This window comes from Saccostrea cucullata, unplaced genomic scaffold (genome assembly GCF_032062105.1).
Source record: "Saccostrea cucullata isolate Sc308-1 unplaced genomic scaffold, CSIRO_AGI_Scuc_v1 ctg6434, whole genome shotgun sequence".
Classification (NCBI taxonomy): Eukaryota; Metazoa; Mollusca; class Bivalvia; order Ostreida; family Ostreidae; genus Saccostrea; species Saccostrea cuccullata.
Window position 1 is genome coordinate 3,071 of NW_026934485.1, and position 16,974 is coordinate 20,044.

General features: G+C 35.0%; 2 protein-coding genes across 2 annotated transcripts; both read right to left on the reverse strand.

Annotated features, from left to right (window-relative positions):
* Positions 1-6,646: 6,646 nt before the first annotated feature.
* On the reverse strand, positions 6,647-8,544 carry LOC134240828 (uncharacterized). The gene is made up of 3 exons (XM_062722902.1): positions 7,912-8,544; positions 7,583-7,690; positions 6,647-7,259 (listed from the first exon to the last, which is right to left on the reverse strand). The coding sequence occupies exons 1-3, from the start codon at positions 8,360-8,362 to the stop codon at positions 7,144-7,146; spliced, it is 675 nt and encodes a 224-aa protein (XP_062578886.1). The 5' UTR covers positions 8,363-8,544; the 3' UTR covers positions 6,647-7,143.
* A 92-nt stretch (positions 8,545-8,636) lies between these two features.
* On the reverse strand, positions 8,637-10,887 carry LOC134240829 (uncharacterized). The gene is made up of 7 exons (XM_062722903.1): positions 10,883-10,887; positions 10,674-10,787; positions 10,373-10,584; positions 10,144-10,288; positions 9,530-9,631; positions 8,806-9,438; positions 8,637-8,722 (listed from the first exon to the last, which is right to left on the reverse strand). Exons 2-7 carry the CDS (start codon positions 10,738-10,740, stop codon positions 8,637-8,639), a joined length of 1,245 nt encoding a protein of 414 aa, XP_062578887.1. The 5' UTR covers positions 10,741-10,787; positions 10,883-10,887.
* Between the last annotated feature and the right edge of the window lie 6,087 nt (positions 10,888-16,974).

Sequence of the window (16,974 nt, forward strand, 5' to 3'; positions counted from 1 at the left end):
TTTGTTGAATTCGTTGTAACCAAATTCTTGAATTACTTATAACAAATTCACCAAATCTGTAATAACAGATTAAATTCGTTATAACGAATTCAACAAATCTGTAATAACAAATTTAATTCGTTATAACGAATTCAATAAATCTGTAATAACAAATTAAATTCGTTATAACAAATTTAATAAATCTGTTATAACAAATCAAATTCGTTATAACGAATTCAATGAATCTGTTATGACAAATTAAAATCGTTATAACGAATTCAATGAGTCTGTTATAACAAATTAAATTCGTTATAACGAATTCTGAAAATCGTTATAACGAATTCAAAAATATTTTTGATGGGTCCTAAATGGGCCCCCGTACTTTATCCATAGAAAACAGGATACAAATATACGGAAGCCCATTTAGGACCTATCAAAAAATATTTTTGAATTCGATATAACGAATTGTCGAATTTGTTAAAGAGAATTTAATTCATTATAACAATATTTTTGGAATTCGTTTCAACGAATTAAATCTGTTACAACAGATATCTTAAATTTGTTATAACTAATTACTTCGTTCAAACAGATTCTAAAGTTTGTAACAACAAATAAAAATTGTTATTACAATATTTGAATTCGTTATACCAAATTAAATTAATTTGTTATAACGAATTTGTTGAATTCGTTACAACAAATTCACAAATACTTTCCTAAAGGCCCCAATAGTCAAATTTGATTAAACGACTTTAATTCGTTATAACAAATTTTAGAATTTGTTTAAACGAATTTAATTCGTTATTGCATTTTTTTAATTCGTTTTAGCAAATTTTATAATTCGTTTTAACAAATATAATCTGTTATAACAAATTTTTGAATTCGTTATAATGAATTTAACAAATTTGTTATGACAAATTAAATTCGTAATAACGAATTCAAAAAATTGTCATAACGAATTAAATTCGTTCTAACAATTTCTACCATTCGTTATATCGAATTCTAATATATTTGTTGATAAAGTCATTAATTCGTAAGTTCTATGGTCGATACAATTACCTTTACAATTTATCATTTAGTAAAATGCTGACTGACATTTTTCATACAAATTGTTAGTCCATTATCTATACACTAAATTGACCACGGATTTTTCCGTTATTTCCCGATCATGACAAGGAGCATACGGCAGGTCTGACCAGTCGGCAGGGGATGATCATTCCTCCATGACCCTGATCACAACTCTGAGGTTTAGAAGGTCCGTGTTTGCTCTGCTCCTATTTTGTATTGCTTTATGGACTTTGATATTGAATACTGTTCGTTATCTCCATATCGTTTATTCGGCTTGGTTACAAGCTAAGTTATTAACAAATACGTTGACAAAGCAAGAAAAGCATGGTCTTCTTTAAACGAACATTTCGCAAAGCACATGTATATATGGTTGATACAATGATCTTGTCAGCAAATAAAATCAAATGAAGTCAAATGTTGACAGATGTTTTCATACAAATCTTTAGGTATTTATTTACACTCGAAAATGATTACGATTTTTTTTCTCTTTGTCCAATTATGACAAATGATGACCTGTCGTTTAAGCTTATTTAAAATTAGATCATCTACACTTCTGTCATTTGTTATGTCGCTGTAAAGGATTTAATTTTAATTAGATTACCGATCGACAGGTGATGCTTATTCCTCCATGGTCCCTGATCCCACATCAACATTGTGAACTGGTTTAAGATTTCTTTATAGCATACACGTTTATTTCTCCTCTTTTATGTAATTGTTGCTTTGCATAAAAATATTTTGAAAAATATCGGTATTAGATCTTAGAATATTTATCATAGGACCTCGACTGTTTGACACAATTTCAAAGAATGTTTGAAAAATGTGCATAAACTATCCTTTTATTAGCTCACCTGAGCCGAAGGCTCAAGTGAGCTTTTCTGATCACATTTTGTCTGTATTCCGTCTGTCCGTCTGTCTGTCTGTCTGTCTGTAAACTTTTCACATTTTCGACTTCTTCTCAAGAACCGCTGGACCAATTTTAACCAAACTTGCCACAAAGCATCCTTGGGTAAAGGGGATTCAAGTTTGTTCAAATGAAGGGCCACGCCCTCATTCAAGGGGAGATAATTGGGAATTAATAAAAAATTGGTGGTATGTTTTAAAAATCTTCTTCTCAGGAACCACTGTGCCAGGAAAGCTGAAACTTATATGGAAGCATTCTCAGATAGTGTAGATTCAAGTTTGTTCAAATCATGACCCCCGGGGGTAGGGCGGGGCCACAATGGCCGACCAAAGTTTTACATAGAAAGATATAGAAAAATTCTTTAAAAATCTTCTTCTCAAGAACTACTGTACCAGAAAAGCTGAAACTTATACGGAAGCATCCTCAGGTAGTGTAGATTCAAATTTGTGCAAATCATGACCCCCAGGGGTAGGGCGGGGCCACAATGGCCGACCAAAGTTTTACAAAGAAATATATATGAAAATTCTTTAAGAATCTTCTTCTCAAGAACCACTGTGCCAGGAAAGATGAAACTTAAATGGAAGCATCCTCAGGTAATGTAGATTCAAGTTTGTTCAAATCATGACCCCCCGGGGTAGGGCGGGGCCACAATAGGCCGAATCCAAGTTTTGCATAGAAAGATATAGGAAAATTCTTAAAAAATCTTCTTCTAAAGAACCACTGTGCCAGGAAAGCTGAAACTTATATGGTAGCATTCTCAGGTAGTGTAGATTCAAGTTTGTTCAAATCATGACCCCCAGGAGTAGGGTGGGATCAAAATGGCCGAACAAAGTTTTATATAGAAATATATAGGAAAATTCTTTAAAAATCTTCTTCTCAAGAAAAGCAAAGCTATAACTGATCATATTAATATGGAAGCATCCTCAGGTAGTGTAGATTCATGTTTGTTCAAATCATGACCCCCAGGGGTAGGGCGGGGCCAAAATGGCCAATAAAATTTTTGCATAGAAATATATAGAAACATTTTTAAAAATTTCTTTTCAAGAATAGCAAAGCAATGATTGGTCACGGGACTACTTTTGGAGTTAAACTTTTCAATAATAAACCAATTTCTACTTTTTCCTAGCCACAGTGCTCAGGTGAGCGATGTGGCCCATGGGCCTCTTGTTCCATTTAAAACGTGGATTTATTGATTAGTAAACATACCTTTATATTCCATGGGTTCCCATTGCGAATTATTATTATCAGACCTTTTTTGTACTCATATAAAGCAAAATTTATTTAAAATCACATATATGAAAAAAATAAAACATACTATGTGGCTTTCGCGTCAATATTTTGATAAATCGCAACGTAAAAGCAATTGATCAATTTATCCCAGTGCTTTTAAATGCTTAGATAAGCCAAAAATCTGACATACATGTTTCATATTTGGATATTTTATTTTTAATTATAGGAATCAAACTCTTGGGTATCCTTTACTTTAAAATCTACTGGCTATATCAAATCAACGAATAATGAAAATGAATATTTTTATTTTTTACAGATAAAATGTCATAACATGTATATCTACTCGTAAAGGTTGAAGGCCACAGCAAAAAGCTTTCTAGAAAACACTTTATTAATAAATGATATACACATGCATTAAATATTTTTCACATATGAGTATCTATTTTCATAAGTAACAATTTTTCACTGAAGAATTTAAAAACACGTTTTTCCCTGTAAAAAATGTTAGGCAGTTCCACTGATTGCCGTTCTAGGTAGTATTTGCCCCTATTATATCCATTCTGAAAAACAGAACAAACGAATGAAAATAAAATCTCATGTGTCTTTTTTTCTAATTTCATGCATTAGTAATTAGCAAATTTCATCATACTAAAATTTTATTTTAGAAAAATAAGTAGGGATATACGTACCATTAAAAAGTCATGAAAGCTGAGATTCACAAGAATAAAATGCATTACTTCATATATAGTGAAAGAAACTTATAATGAAGCACAAGGACGGGAACTTTTGCTTCATTTTAAATAATTTGTTAAACATAAGTCCACAATATATCTAAAAGCCACAATGAATGAAAGCCAATTTGCTGTAAGTTTCAAATTTTTAAGTGTATTAATTAATTAACAAAGTACACGTCTTGTATGTCATTATTTACGCATGTTGTTCTTCGTACTCGTGATTACATTATAGTCCAGTCTGTGGCTGATTTGTTGATGGGGCGAAGTCTACTTTTAGTGTCTGGAGAAGAAATTTACTTTCATCTGAAATAACTATAATTTAGGTAGGATTTTCTTGGCAATAACCCCTAAAATATTGTCTGTGGCTGATTTGTTGATGGGGTGGAGTCTACTTTTAGTGTCTGGAGAAAAAAATTACTTTCATCTGAAATAACTATAATTTAGGTAGGAATTTCTTGGCAATAACCCCTAAAATATTTTCTTAGACTATATTTCTCATTCTAACAAAAAAGATTAATTAATTTGGGAAATGAATAGAGGTACTAAGGTTCATGATAAGAAACATAACTCGTTTAAAACGACATAATTAAGTATAATTCCTCCATAATTTTAAGTGTCTTTTTGTCTAAATTGTACTGATACTAACTATATTTTTGTTGTATAATTTTGTAAAATCATGAAGTAATATACGAGTATTTATATGAATAAATAGAAGGTCAACAAACTCACAGACGCACAATAGACATAAAGAGAGAATGTTTCTTAGAATCGAGTAAGGTCAGAGAAATATTAATGTCTGAACTGTAAAGCAGTGGTTGTCATCTGGCTGGAAAGAAAACATAATCATAAAAACATGTAGTGAATAAAAAATTACATGAAAAAGGTAAAATAACTACTATTAGTATGATTAATTTTAAAAACTCTATATTTGTGATACAAAATTGATTTTAAAAATTGTGCAAGATAAAAATTTATCGAAGAAGAATACACTTACCTTAAAGATTCCATCGCAGATATAATTCAAACAATCGATCGTTCGCGATTCGCGATAAAAGTTAGGAAAGTTGCAATGCAGTTGAGAGCAATAGAGAAGCAATAATACACAAATAAAACAATACTTAAATAAAAATATTCAAAATAAACAGGTGCATTATAATGTGTCTGAACATTAAAAAAATGCACCAGAAATTAAACAAGAGGCCCAGGGGCCACAGCGCTCACCTGAGCACATCAGCTAGGAAAAACACATATCAGATCAGAACTGAAAGTTAATTTAAGTTGGGGGGTTGAATTTTAACCCCCAAGGGGATCATAATTTGAACGAACTAGAATCTACATTACCTGAGGATGATTCCATACAAATATTACTAATTCTGGCTTTGAAGTACTTGAAAAGAAGATTTAAAAAGGTTTCCCTATATATTTCTATGTAAAACTTTGGTCGGCCATTTTGGCCACACCCTTACCTCGGGGCCATGACTTGAACAAACTTCAGTCTACACTACCTGAGGATAATTTCACATGAGTTTCATCTTTCCTGTTTCAATGGTTCTTGAGAAGAAGATTTTTCCTATATATTCCTATGTCAAACTTCGATCGGCCATTTTGGCCCGCCCTACCCCCGGGGGTCATGACTTGAACAAACTTGAATCTACACTACCTGAGGATGATACCACATGAGTTTCATTTTTCCTGGCCCAGTGGTTCTTGAGAAGAAGATTTTTAAAGATTTTTCCTATATATTCCTATGTCAAACTTTGATCGGCCATTTTGGCCCCGCCCTACCCCCGGGGGTCATGACTTGAACAAACTTGAATCTACACTACCTGAGGATGATACCACATGAGTTTCATTTTTCCTGGCCCAGTGGTTCTTGAGAAGAAGATTTTGAAAGATTTTTCCTGTATATTCCTATGTCAAACTTTGATCGGCCATTTTGGCCCCGCCCTACCCCCGGGGGTCATGACTTGAACAAACTTGAATCTACACTACCTGAGGATGATACCACATGAGTTTCATTTTTCCTGGCCCAGTGGTTCTTGAGAAGATTTTTAAAGATTTTTCCTATATATTCCTATGTCAAAATTTGATCGGCCATTTTCGCCCCGCCCTACCCCCGGGGATCATGACTTGAACAAACTTGAATCTACACTACCTGAGGATGATACCACATGAGTTTCATTTTTCCTGGCCCAGTGGTTCTTGAGAAGAAGATTTTTAAAGATTTTTCCTATATATTCCTATGTCAAACTTTGATCGGCCATTTTGGCCCCGCCCTACCCCCGGGGGTCATGACTTGAACAAACTTGAATCTACACTGCCTGAGGATGATACCACATGAGTTTCATCTTTCCTGGCCCAGTGGTTCTTGAGAAGAAGATTTTTAAAGATTTTTCCTAATATATATTCCTATGTCAAACTTTGATCGGCCATTTTGGCCCCGCCCTACCCCCGGGGGTCATGACTTGAACAAACTTGAATCTACACTACCTGAGGATGATACCACATGAGTTTCATTTTTCCTGGCCCAGTGGTTCTTGAGAAGAAGATTTTTAAAGATTTTTCCTATATATTCCTATGTCAAACTTTGATCGGCCATTTTGGCCCCGCCCTACCCCCGGGGGTCATGACTTGAACAAATTTGAATCTACACTACCTGAGAATGACACCACATGAGTTTCATTTTTCCTGGTTCAGTGGTTCTTGAGAAGAAGATTTTGAAAGATTTTTCCTATATATTCCTATGTCAAACTTTGATCGGCAATTTTGGCCCCGCCCTACCCCCGGGGGTCATGACTTGAACAAACTTGAATCTACACTACCTGAGGATGATTCCACATGAGTTTCATCTTTCCTGGCCCAGTGGTTCTTGAGAAGAAGATTTTTTAAAAATGCCAATAATTTTTCTCTTAATCATGATTATCTCCCCTTGGAAAAGGGCGTGGCCCTTCATTTGAACAAACTTGAATTCCCTTTACCCAAGGATACTTTGTAGCAAGTTTGGTTGAAATTGGCCCAGTGGTTCTTGAGAAGAAGATGAAAATGTGAAAAGTTTACGACAACGACGACAACAACGACTACAACGACTACAACGACGACAGACAACGGACAAATTTTGATCAGAAAAGCTCACTTGAGCCTTCGGCTCAGGTGAGCTAAAAAAACATTCAGGAAAAGTAAGAATGAAAAATTAAAAAACTTTATTTTTTTTTAAATGGTTGTCGTATCTAATGCTTATAAATCTTTAAGATACACTTTTAAATAAGACTTACTGGTGTTTTTTATTATGTCTGTAGAAATCAATACCAAGGGCTTATTTGAAGACATCATCAATAACGTTGTCCAATTCGCTGTAATATAATTCATACTTGATTTATTCGTAATTTTTCTACTTTTTGAGAGAATAATAAGATTTATCAATAGCGTTGATGTGGTATATGATATGCATTCAGATATACGCGTGCTTGCAATGCCAAAAATTGCAATATACTTGGTATATTTCAGGGAAAAAAAGTTGTTAAAGTCTAAAATGCATAAAATGTGCCTTGTTAAATGAAGCTTTATGGAAATAAAGCACCGAAAAGGAGTTGGGGAGCGTTTTGGGAAAATCTGTAACGATTCCTGTTATAATATTAGCCCTAGTTATTTATGTTAGTGAAGAAATGAACTTTACTTGTATCACTCGTTGTTGATTGCACTGGTGTTGTTGTTGGAGTTGTTGATATTGTAACAAAGATTTTGGAGAAGTGTGTGCTTGATGACTGAGGAACAGTGCTGTACTCTGTTTCAATGAATAAATATCTTAATATACCCACTGAAGTAATTGTATCTGTACTCTGTTTCAATGAATAAATATCTAAATATACCCACTGAAGTAATTGTATTGAAAGTACGCAAGAGTATCAATATACGTGTAATTGATATTTTTTAAAATTTTCTTTATCAGAAGAGTAATGGATTTCCATATTATGATATATAATTAATAAAATCTACGTTCTGTACCGGTTATACATCCTTGTCCGATGAGAGAGTCACGTGATGCAGACCACGTGAACAGATTCCTAACATCCATTTGTGTGGAAGAGTATGTGCTGTTTGGGGCATTTGCTATATACAGGGGATATACTGTAGGCTGAGCGGGGTTTGGTAATTGGATTGAATGAGACATGAATACTTTTCCATCTAAGTAAACTATAAACCCGTCTTTTTTGTTCCAAGAAACTTGGTAAACGTGCCATTCTCCAGCATTAACATCCAGTTTATGTCTAGTACTCCATAAAACATTATCTTTCTTTGTAGAACAAATAAGGTCACCGTGCCAGAGGTAGACAGCCAGGCCGCTTGCTCCAACTTGATCCCCTCCGCTGGAGAGTATGTATCGCTTGTCGGTGGAATTCATGTCCTTAAGTTTGATCTCAGCACTCAGTGTAAACCCATGATCACATTTCGTCATATCTTGGATACATTCTAGTCCGTAATTTGGCAGTTCTACATACTGGCCATCTCTCAGGAGTTCGAGAATTATTGCTTTTCCATTTTGCTCAGACGTTAAACGTGGATTGCCATGGACAGTAAAATTGTATGAAGGCGTGATTAATACGTTTCCTTCAATTTTATTGAAAGTAAAATCTAACGTCTGCTGACCACAGGAAGCAGTTGTGGCTTGGCCTAAAGTCAATCAGATTTATGCATCGTGTAACAATGATGGTTAACAAATAGAATGATATTTAAATTAGTAAATGAATTTTCTTACCTGTTTTTGTTGTAATCGATGCAGTGGATGTTGTTTGTTCTGCCGTGGTTGGAATAGGAGCTAAAATGTAATTATTTGAAGGAAATTTATTCATATAATTTCTAATCTATCTCAGTTAAAATAAAAAAAATAGTAATACTTACTAGTAACCAATCCATTAATCATAAGGTTTTCCCTATGAGAATCAAAAGTTTGCACTCCACTGACGGTCATAGAGATGGACACGTGATTATGATAGCCGTATCCTATTGTAAGTGGCATGACCTGATGAGCCACTGTTGGTTGTGGTTGGCTTACAGAACCAGCTAGGTTATTATCAATAACAAGTAAAGACCCGGATGTCTGGCTCCAGGAGAGCTCGATCTTGTGCCAGACATTCAAGGTCAGGGTATTTGGTACCGATATGATCCACTGTTTTGATGATGTTGTAACAATAAAATGTAGTTTATTATTTTGGTATAAGAGAGCTATCCCCTTGTGATTCTGAAGGTCTCCGCCACTGGATACAATGTACGTGTTATCAGTAAGTTGATGAAGATTCACGTTAATCGCAAGAGTAAAACCAGACGAACACGTGTCAATGTTCTTAAGACAGGCGTTGAATCCCGTGTTGTTGACTGTGATATAACTGTTCCCTGTTAGGTTTATTGCCTTTCCAAAAACACTGTTAACAAGGGTTGCAGTTCCGTGAATGTTAAACGTAGTTTGCAAGCTTGTGTGAATAACATTCTGTATTATTTGTGTAAATCCTAAATTAAGGTGCACCATATTTGAAGCTGTAAAGAAAAAAGCACGAGAGAAAAGCTCAATGATTCTACACTTTCAACCGTTTGAATGCCATTTTGTTACTTAAGAAAGCAGACTTACTTTGTTTATCACATCTGTCCCCATAGAATCCAGGAGGACATTTGCAAACATCGACTCCAACACATGTCCCTCCGTTCTTACAGAAATTTCTATTACAAAGACCTACAATATAAACAGAATTAAAATATACATGTAGTCAAAACTATTTTCGTATATGTAATACAGTTTTGAAAAGGGGTATGCTTAAAGCCATAGATGGCGTATGTACAATGAAAATTATCAGGCTCAAAATCATAAGAACGTATTATTTGTTTTATTACTTTATATAAAGATAGAACTTTTCTGTAAATTACAAAATCTAAGTCAATTGCGTTATAAAGATATCACAATTTAATTTGGATTATTGGAATTTTCTCCGACTCGGAAGAAAATACTAAAGATTTAAATAACACATTACAGAGAAGATAAAATCGTATTATTAGTAGAAACGAGGCGTTTTCCGTGTTCAGAATTGTATGAAAAGTTTTAATTTAAATGTATTAATTATATTTCTTTACTAATTTTGTATTTTTCAAAAATATATTTTTTGATCAGTTACGCCATATATGGCTTTAATATTAATTTACTCAAAAGATGTAATACTTATACTAATACTAATAAAGCAGAAGTATTACCTGCTGGATCGCACCCAATGACCTCCATTCTAAAACAAGCTGCTGTATGGTAAGTTTCTGGATAAATTCTAATAGCATCTGTGACGATGTATGGATTCACTCCGATATTGTAGTATAACGTGGAGTTGTAAATTGAGGGTATGTGCTAAAGAAATTTAAAGTGCTATCTCATCTTAACTCATTAATTATTATTGACAATAATATACAACTATCCTAAGTATATGTATACCATATGAAAGCTACGCCATTCTCTGATGGGATCTATAGCAGATATGAATTCCAGTTCAAAAGTCTCCATGTACATGCTAGGGAACGTGTGTGAATCTTTTTGACTGGGGTGACGAAAATTCAAACCAGACACGGCCATAGGTTTAGGAAAACTGACTTCAAGCCAAGGCTGGTGGTCGCTGGATGCTGGACACCACGCTCCATTTTCTTCTTCTGTATGGTGCATTGATTGTATTTAATATTCTGTATAGGCGGAATTCTTCAGATAAATCTTATTATATGGAAATATAGTAATGTTTTACCTGTACAGCAGTTGTATCGGACCTTATCTTTTGTTTTCCCTGCCGCTGACGATGACACAGATATCATACTATCTGTAATGGCCCCGCTAGCCAAACCAAGGGCAGTTCTACACACTGTTAAATATTTGGATTTAGGTAAAGTATACTTGATTACTTGAAAGATATGTGATGATTTAATTGTACATGTACTGTGATTTAAAAATACTCACCAGGATTTGAAACTGAAATAGAAAAGAAAGAAGAATAATGATGAATTTGTTATCAAACATTTATTGGAAAGCAAACCGTTTAAATTTTATGTAAGTTTTTCGAAAATAGTCTTCAGTTGAATGTTAGTAATTTTTACTTGCACCCTACATATTAGATACTTTGTCATGTACAATAATGTCATCAAATTTTAATAAACTGTGAAGATATCTATATCGACATTTCAAATTAGTCAACCTTATAAAAGTCAAATTATATGATTTATCTTATTGTATTAGACTAAAATAGGCATCTGCTTAAATATCTCTTTTTCGTTGTCACAACATCTCTTTTTGTTGCATTTTTTTTTTGCAACTCAACATCTAACGGCATACTAATTTCATGCATATATAAAAAAAATTATGATGATTTGGATAAGTGAATCAAAACAAACTAGTGCTAATTGTAACGGGGACCGTTACAGATGTTCCCCAAACGCTCCCCAACTCCAACTGCCATATTCCCTGTAATCTCTATTAAATGAGAAATACTTTATGAAATTTAGACTTAATCAAGGTCTTCCCAGAAAAATACAAAATATATTTAAAAATAGGCATTGCAAGCGTGTTCATGTGCGTAACGACCATATTATCTTGTCTACAATATCTAAAATATTAATATACTTCATATAAAAGCATTTAATCCAAAAGTTTTAAAAAATACACTCTTTCGAATGTATTTTTAATTTTACTCATTTCACGTGCATGCACGTGCATAATGACTATGCCTTCTTGTAGGAGTCCCTTATATTTATCTATGTACTAAATCCCATCCTGTTTGGTTGAAAAACAAGGGAGTTATAGCCATTTGAAGTTTCAGCCAATCAGATTGCAGCACACATGCATGCGCGTGATTTCATAAATTTTTATCTTTATCGTATTGAAGGATATTTAAATGAATGACTATATTTTAAAATTCCAACATTTCGTCAAAAAACAAAGGAGATATAGCCATATAAAGATTCAGCCAATCAGATTGCAGCACACGTGCATGCGCGTGATTTCATGATTTTTTTTCTATATCATATTTTAGGATATCCTAATGCATGACTTTGTTTTAAATTTCAAAGCATTTCGTCAAAAAACAAAGGAGATATTACCATTTAAAGTTTCAGCCAATCAGATTGCAGCACGCGCGCATGCGCATGCTTTCATGAAAATTTTTATATATCATGCTGTAGATCTTCATAATGTTGGACTACGTTCAAAATTTCAAAAGATTATGACAAGAAACAAGAAAGATATTGAGACTTTAGTTTCAGCCAATCAGAGCGAAGCGCACGTGCATGCGCGTGAGATCTTGCTATTTTGACCATGCCATCTAGTCTATACTACTAATGTATCCTTACATTATGAGTTTCAAAAAAATTCATCAAAAAAAAAGAAAAGTTACAGCAATATCCATTATATTGGTCATTTCATGTGTTGCACGTGCGCGCTCTTGCAAGCACGTGCGCGCAAAATGACCTTTGTTTGGCAAATCTACATAACATGTCTACTGACCCTAAAAACATTTTACCTTAGTCAGATGTATAGTTTACGAGATCACTCGTGGACAAAATTTTCCCAGGAAGAAGAAAAATAATAACTAGTGCTAATTGTAACGGGGACCGTTACAGATGTTCCCCAAACGCTCCCCAACTCCCTTTTGGTGCCATATCCCCTGTAAGCTTCATTAAATAAGACAAACTCTATGCATTTGAGACTTTAACAGCGTTTACCCAGAAGTGTACCAAGTTCATTCAAATTTTAGCATTGCACGCGTGCGCTTGTGAATGCATGTGCGTAATGACCGTATCATATTGTCTACAGAATCTATATATTTTAATATACTAAATATTAAAGTATTTAATCCAAAAGTATTTAAAAATACGCTCATTCAAGTGTATTTTTTATTTTACTCATTTCACGTGCACCTACGTGCATACATGAGCATAGTACTACCTTCCTTTAGAAGTCCATTACATCTATCTATATTCTAAATCCCACCTCGTTTGGTTGAAAACCAAGGGAGTTATAGCTGTTTAAAATTTCAGCCAATCAAATTGCAGCACATGTACACACACGTGTATGCATGTGCATGGTAACCATACCTTCTTGTAGAGGTCCATTATATCTATCTATGATCCAAATCCCATCCTGTTTGGTTGAAAATCAAGGGAGTTATAGCTATTTAAAGTTTCAGCCAATCAGATTGCAGCGCACGTGCATGCACGTGTTTTCATGATAATTGCTATATATCACGTTGTAGGATATCCTAATGTATGACTATGTTCAAAATGTCAAGGGATTTCGTCAAAAAACAAGAAAGATATAGAGACTTTAGTTTCAGCCAATCAGAGCGAAGTGCACATGCATGCGCGTGAGATCTTGCAATTTTGACCATGTCACATTGCATATGCTACTAATATATCCTTATATTATGAGTTTCAAAGCATTTCATCAAAAATGTAAAAAGTTACGCCTATTTCAATTAAATCGGTCATTTCACATGTTGCACGTGCACGCTCTAGCAAGCACGTGCGCGCAAAATGACCTTCATTCCGCAAATCTACATAACATGCCTACTAACCCTAAAAAGGTTTTACCTAAGTCAGATGTGTAGTTTACAAGATCACTCCCGGACAAATAAGTACCCAGGAAGAAGAAAAATAATAATAACTAGTGCTAATTGTAACGGGGACCGTTACAGATGTTCCCCAAACGCTCCGGCCCCAACTCCCTTTTGGTGCCATATTCCCTGGATGCTTCATTAAATAAGACAAACTTGATGCATTTGAGACTTAAAAACGTTTACCAAGAAGTGTACAAAGTTCATCAAATTTTAGCATTGCACGCGTGCGCATGTAAATGCATGTGCGTAATGACCATATCATCTTGTCTACACAATCTATATATTTTAATATACTTAATATTAAAGTATTTAATCCAAAAGTATTAAAAAGATACGCTCATTCAAGTGTTTTTTTGATTTTGCTCATTTCACGTGCACGCACGTGCATACATGAGCATGGTGACCATACCTTCCTGTAGATGTCCGTTACATCTATCTATGTTCTAAATCCCACCCCGTTTGGTTGAAAACCAAGGGAGTTATAGCTGTTTAAAGTTTCAGCCAATCAGATTGCAGTGCACGTACATGCACGTGTATGCATGTGCATGGTGACCATATTTTCTTGTAGTAGTCCAGTATATCTATCTATGTTCCAAATCCCATCCTGTTTGGTTAAAAATCAAGGGAGTTATAGCTATTTAAAGTTTAAGCCAATCAGATTGCAGCGCACGTGCATGCACGTGTTTTCATGATAATTGCTATATATCATGTTGTAGGATATCCTAATGCATGGCTATTTTCAAAATTTCAAAGGATTTCGTCAATAAACAAGAAAGATATTGAGACTTTAGTTTCAGCCAATCGGAGCAAAGCCCACGTGCATGCGCGTGAGATCTTGCTATTTTGACCATGTCATATTGTCTATGCTACTAATATATCCTTATATTATAAGTTTCAAAGCATTTCATCAAAAATTTAAAAAGTTACGCCTATATCAATTAAATCGGTCATTACACATGTTGCACGTGCACGCTCTTGCAAGCACGTGCGCGCAAAATGACCTTCGTTCCGCAAATCTACATAACATGTCTACTGACCCTAAAAACATTTCACCTTAGTCGGATGTATAGTTTACGAGATCATTCCCGGACAAAAAAGTACCCAGGAAGAAGAAGAAGAAAAATAACTAGTGCTAATTGTAACGGGCACCGTTACAGATGTTCCCCAAACGCTCCCCAACTCCCTTTTGGTGCCATATCCCCTGTAAGCTTCATTAAATAAGCTCTATGCATTTGAGACTTTAACAACGTTTACCCAGAAGTGTACCAAGTTCATTCAAATTTTAGCATTGCACGCATGCGCGTGTGAATGCATGTGCGTAATGATCATATCATATTGTCTACAGAATCTATATATTTTAATATACTAAATATTAAAGTATTTTATCCAAAAGTATTAAAAAATACGCATATTCAAGTGTATTTTTTATTTTACTCATTTCACGTGCACGCACGTGCATACATGAGCATGGTGACCATACCTTCTTGTAGAAGTCCATTACATCTATCTATATTCTAAATCCCACCCCGTTTGGTTGAAAACCAAGGGAGTTATAGCTGTTTAAAGTTTCAGCCAATCAGATTGCAGCACATGTACACGCACGTGTATGCATGTGCATGGTGACCATACCTTCTTGTAAAGGGCCATTATATTTATCTATGTTCCAAATCCCATCCTGTTTGGTTGAAAATCAAGGGAGTTATAGCTATTTAAAGTTTAAGCCAATCAGATTGCAGCGCACGTGCATGCACGTGTTCTCATGATAATTGCTATATATCATGTTGTAGGATATCCTACTGTATGGCTATGTTCAAAATTTCAAGGGATTTCGTCAAAAAACAAGAAAGATATAAAGACTTTAGTTTCAGCCAATCAGAGCGAAATGCACGTGCATGCGCGTGAGATCTTGCGATTTTGACCATGTCATATTGTCTATGCTACTAATATATCCTTATATTATGAGTTTCAAAGCATTTCATCAAAAATGTAAAAAGTAATGCCTATATCAATTAAATCGGTCATTTCACATGTTGCACGTGCACGCTCTTGCAAGCACGTGCGCGCAATATGACCTTCGTTCCGCAAATCTACATAGCATGCCTACTAACCCTATAAAGGTTTTACATAAGTCGGATGTGTAGTTTACAAGATCACTCCCGGACAAATAAGTACCCAGGAAGAAGAAAAATAATAATAACTAGAAAGTCTGCTATTGCAAGCAATAGCATATGTCGCCCCGTACTGGACAAGACTTTCATTTTTATCATCACTAAAACAATGGTCCATTAGCTAAGCTTGGACAACCATGGAGTCGTATTAGTCCTTTCCGTTGGAAACGGAAGACCTTAATTGGGTACATCCCATTTTATTTTTAGAATCGGTAGGAGAAGAAAGTGCAGAAGGATAAAACGTACGCTGAACTAGGACCTGGGGTCCCCCGCAAATAGTTCGTCATTTTGCGTAGTAATAAAACATTCTAGGAACTCTCCAGGCATTAAAGGCACAAAAGTAAATTCATCGATATCAATACGGAGACCTCAGGTCACCTTATATATTAATTGAATTTTATATGATAGACAATTTTCTTTGTCTTACTCCAAAATAATCATATTTATAACGTTATATAGATCAACTTTCTTATATATATATTAGCAGAAACATGAAAGTAATAAAGGGTGACCAGAGGTAACCTCATATTTTACATCAATAGGGGGACCAAAGATCCCTTACATTGTACATCAGTAGGGGGACCAGAGGCCACCTTATATTTAACATCGTTAGAGAGACCAGTGGTCACCTTATATTGTACATCATCAGAGGTATCATAGGTCACATTACATTTTAAATCAAAAGGGGTCCAAAGGTAATCTTTTATTGCACATAATAGGGGGGACTTGGAATACCTTATATCGTACATCATTTGGGGGACCAGAGGTCACCCTAATTGTACATCAGTAGGGGGTCTACAGGTAACCTAATATTGTACTGTACATCAGTAGAGGGACCAGAGGACACCTTATATTGTACATCAGTAGGGAGACCAGAGGGCACCTTATGTTGTGCATCAGTGGGGGGGAGAGGACACCTTATACTATACATCTGTAGAGGGACCAGTGGACACCTTATATTGTACATCAGTAGGGGGACGAGATGACACCTTATATTGTACATCAGTACGGGGACCAGAGGTCACCCGATATTTTGCATTAGTACGGGAACTAGTGGTCACCTAATATTGTACTGTACATCAGTAGAGAGACCAGAGGTCACCTTATATTGTACATCAGTAGTAGGACCAGAAGTCATCGTATATTGTACATCAGCAGAAGGACCAGAGGTCACTTTATATTGTACGGGGACTAGTGGTCACCTAATATTGTACTGTACATCTGTAGCGGGACCAGAGGACACCTTTTATTTTACATTAGTAGTAGGACCAGAG

Coding starts and splice junctions, on each gene's coding strand:
- LOC134240829 (XM_062722903.1), bottom strand. CDS start 10,740: ATGATATCTGTGTCATCGTCAGCGGCAGGGAAAACAAAAGATAAGGTC. Junction 9,439..9,529: donor GGACAGATGTGATAAACAAA/GTAAGTCTGCTT, acceptor TTTTCTTTACAG/CTTCAAATATGGTGCACCTT. Junction 8,723..8,805: donor GATTAATGGATTGGTTACTA/GTAAGTATTACT, acceptor ATTACATTTTAG/CTCCTATTCCAACCACGGCA.
- LOC134240828 (XM_062722902.1), bottom strand. CDS start 8,362: ATGACGAAATGTGATCATGGGTTTACACTGAGTGCTGAGATCAAACTT. Junction 7,691..7,911: donor CGGACAAGGATGTATAACCG/GTACAGAACGTA, acceptor TCATTGAAACAG/AGTACAGCACTGTTCCTCAG. Junction 7,260..7,582: donor ATCAACAACGAGTGATACAA/GTAAAGTTCATT, acceptor ATTATATTACAG/CGAATTGGACAACGTTATTG.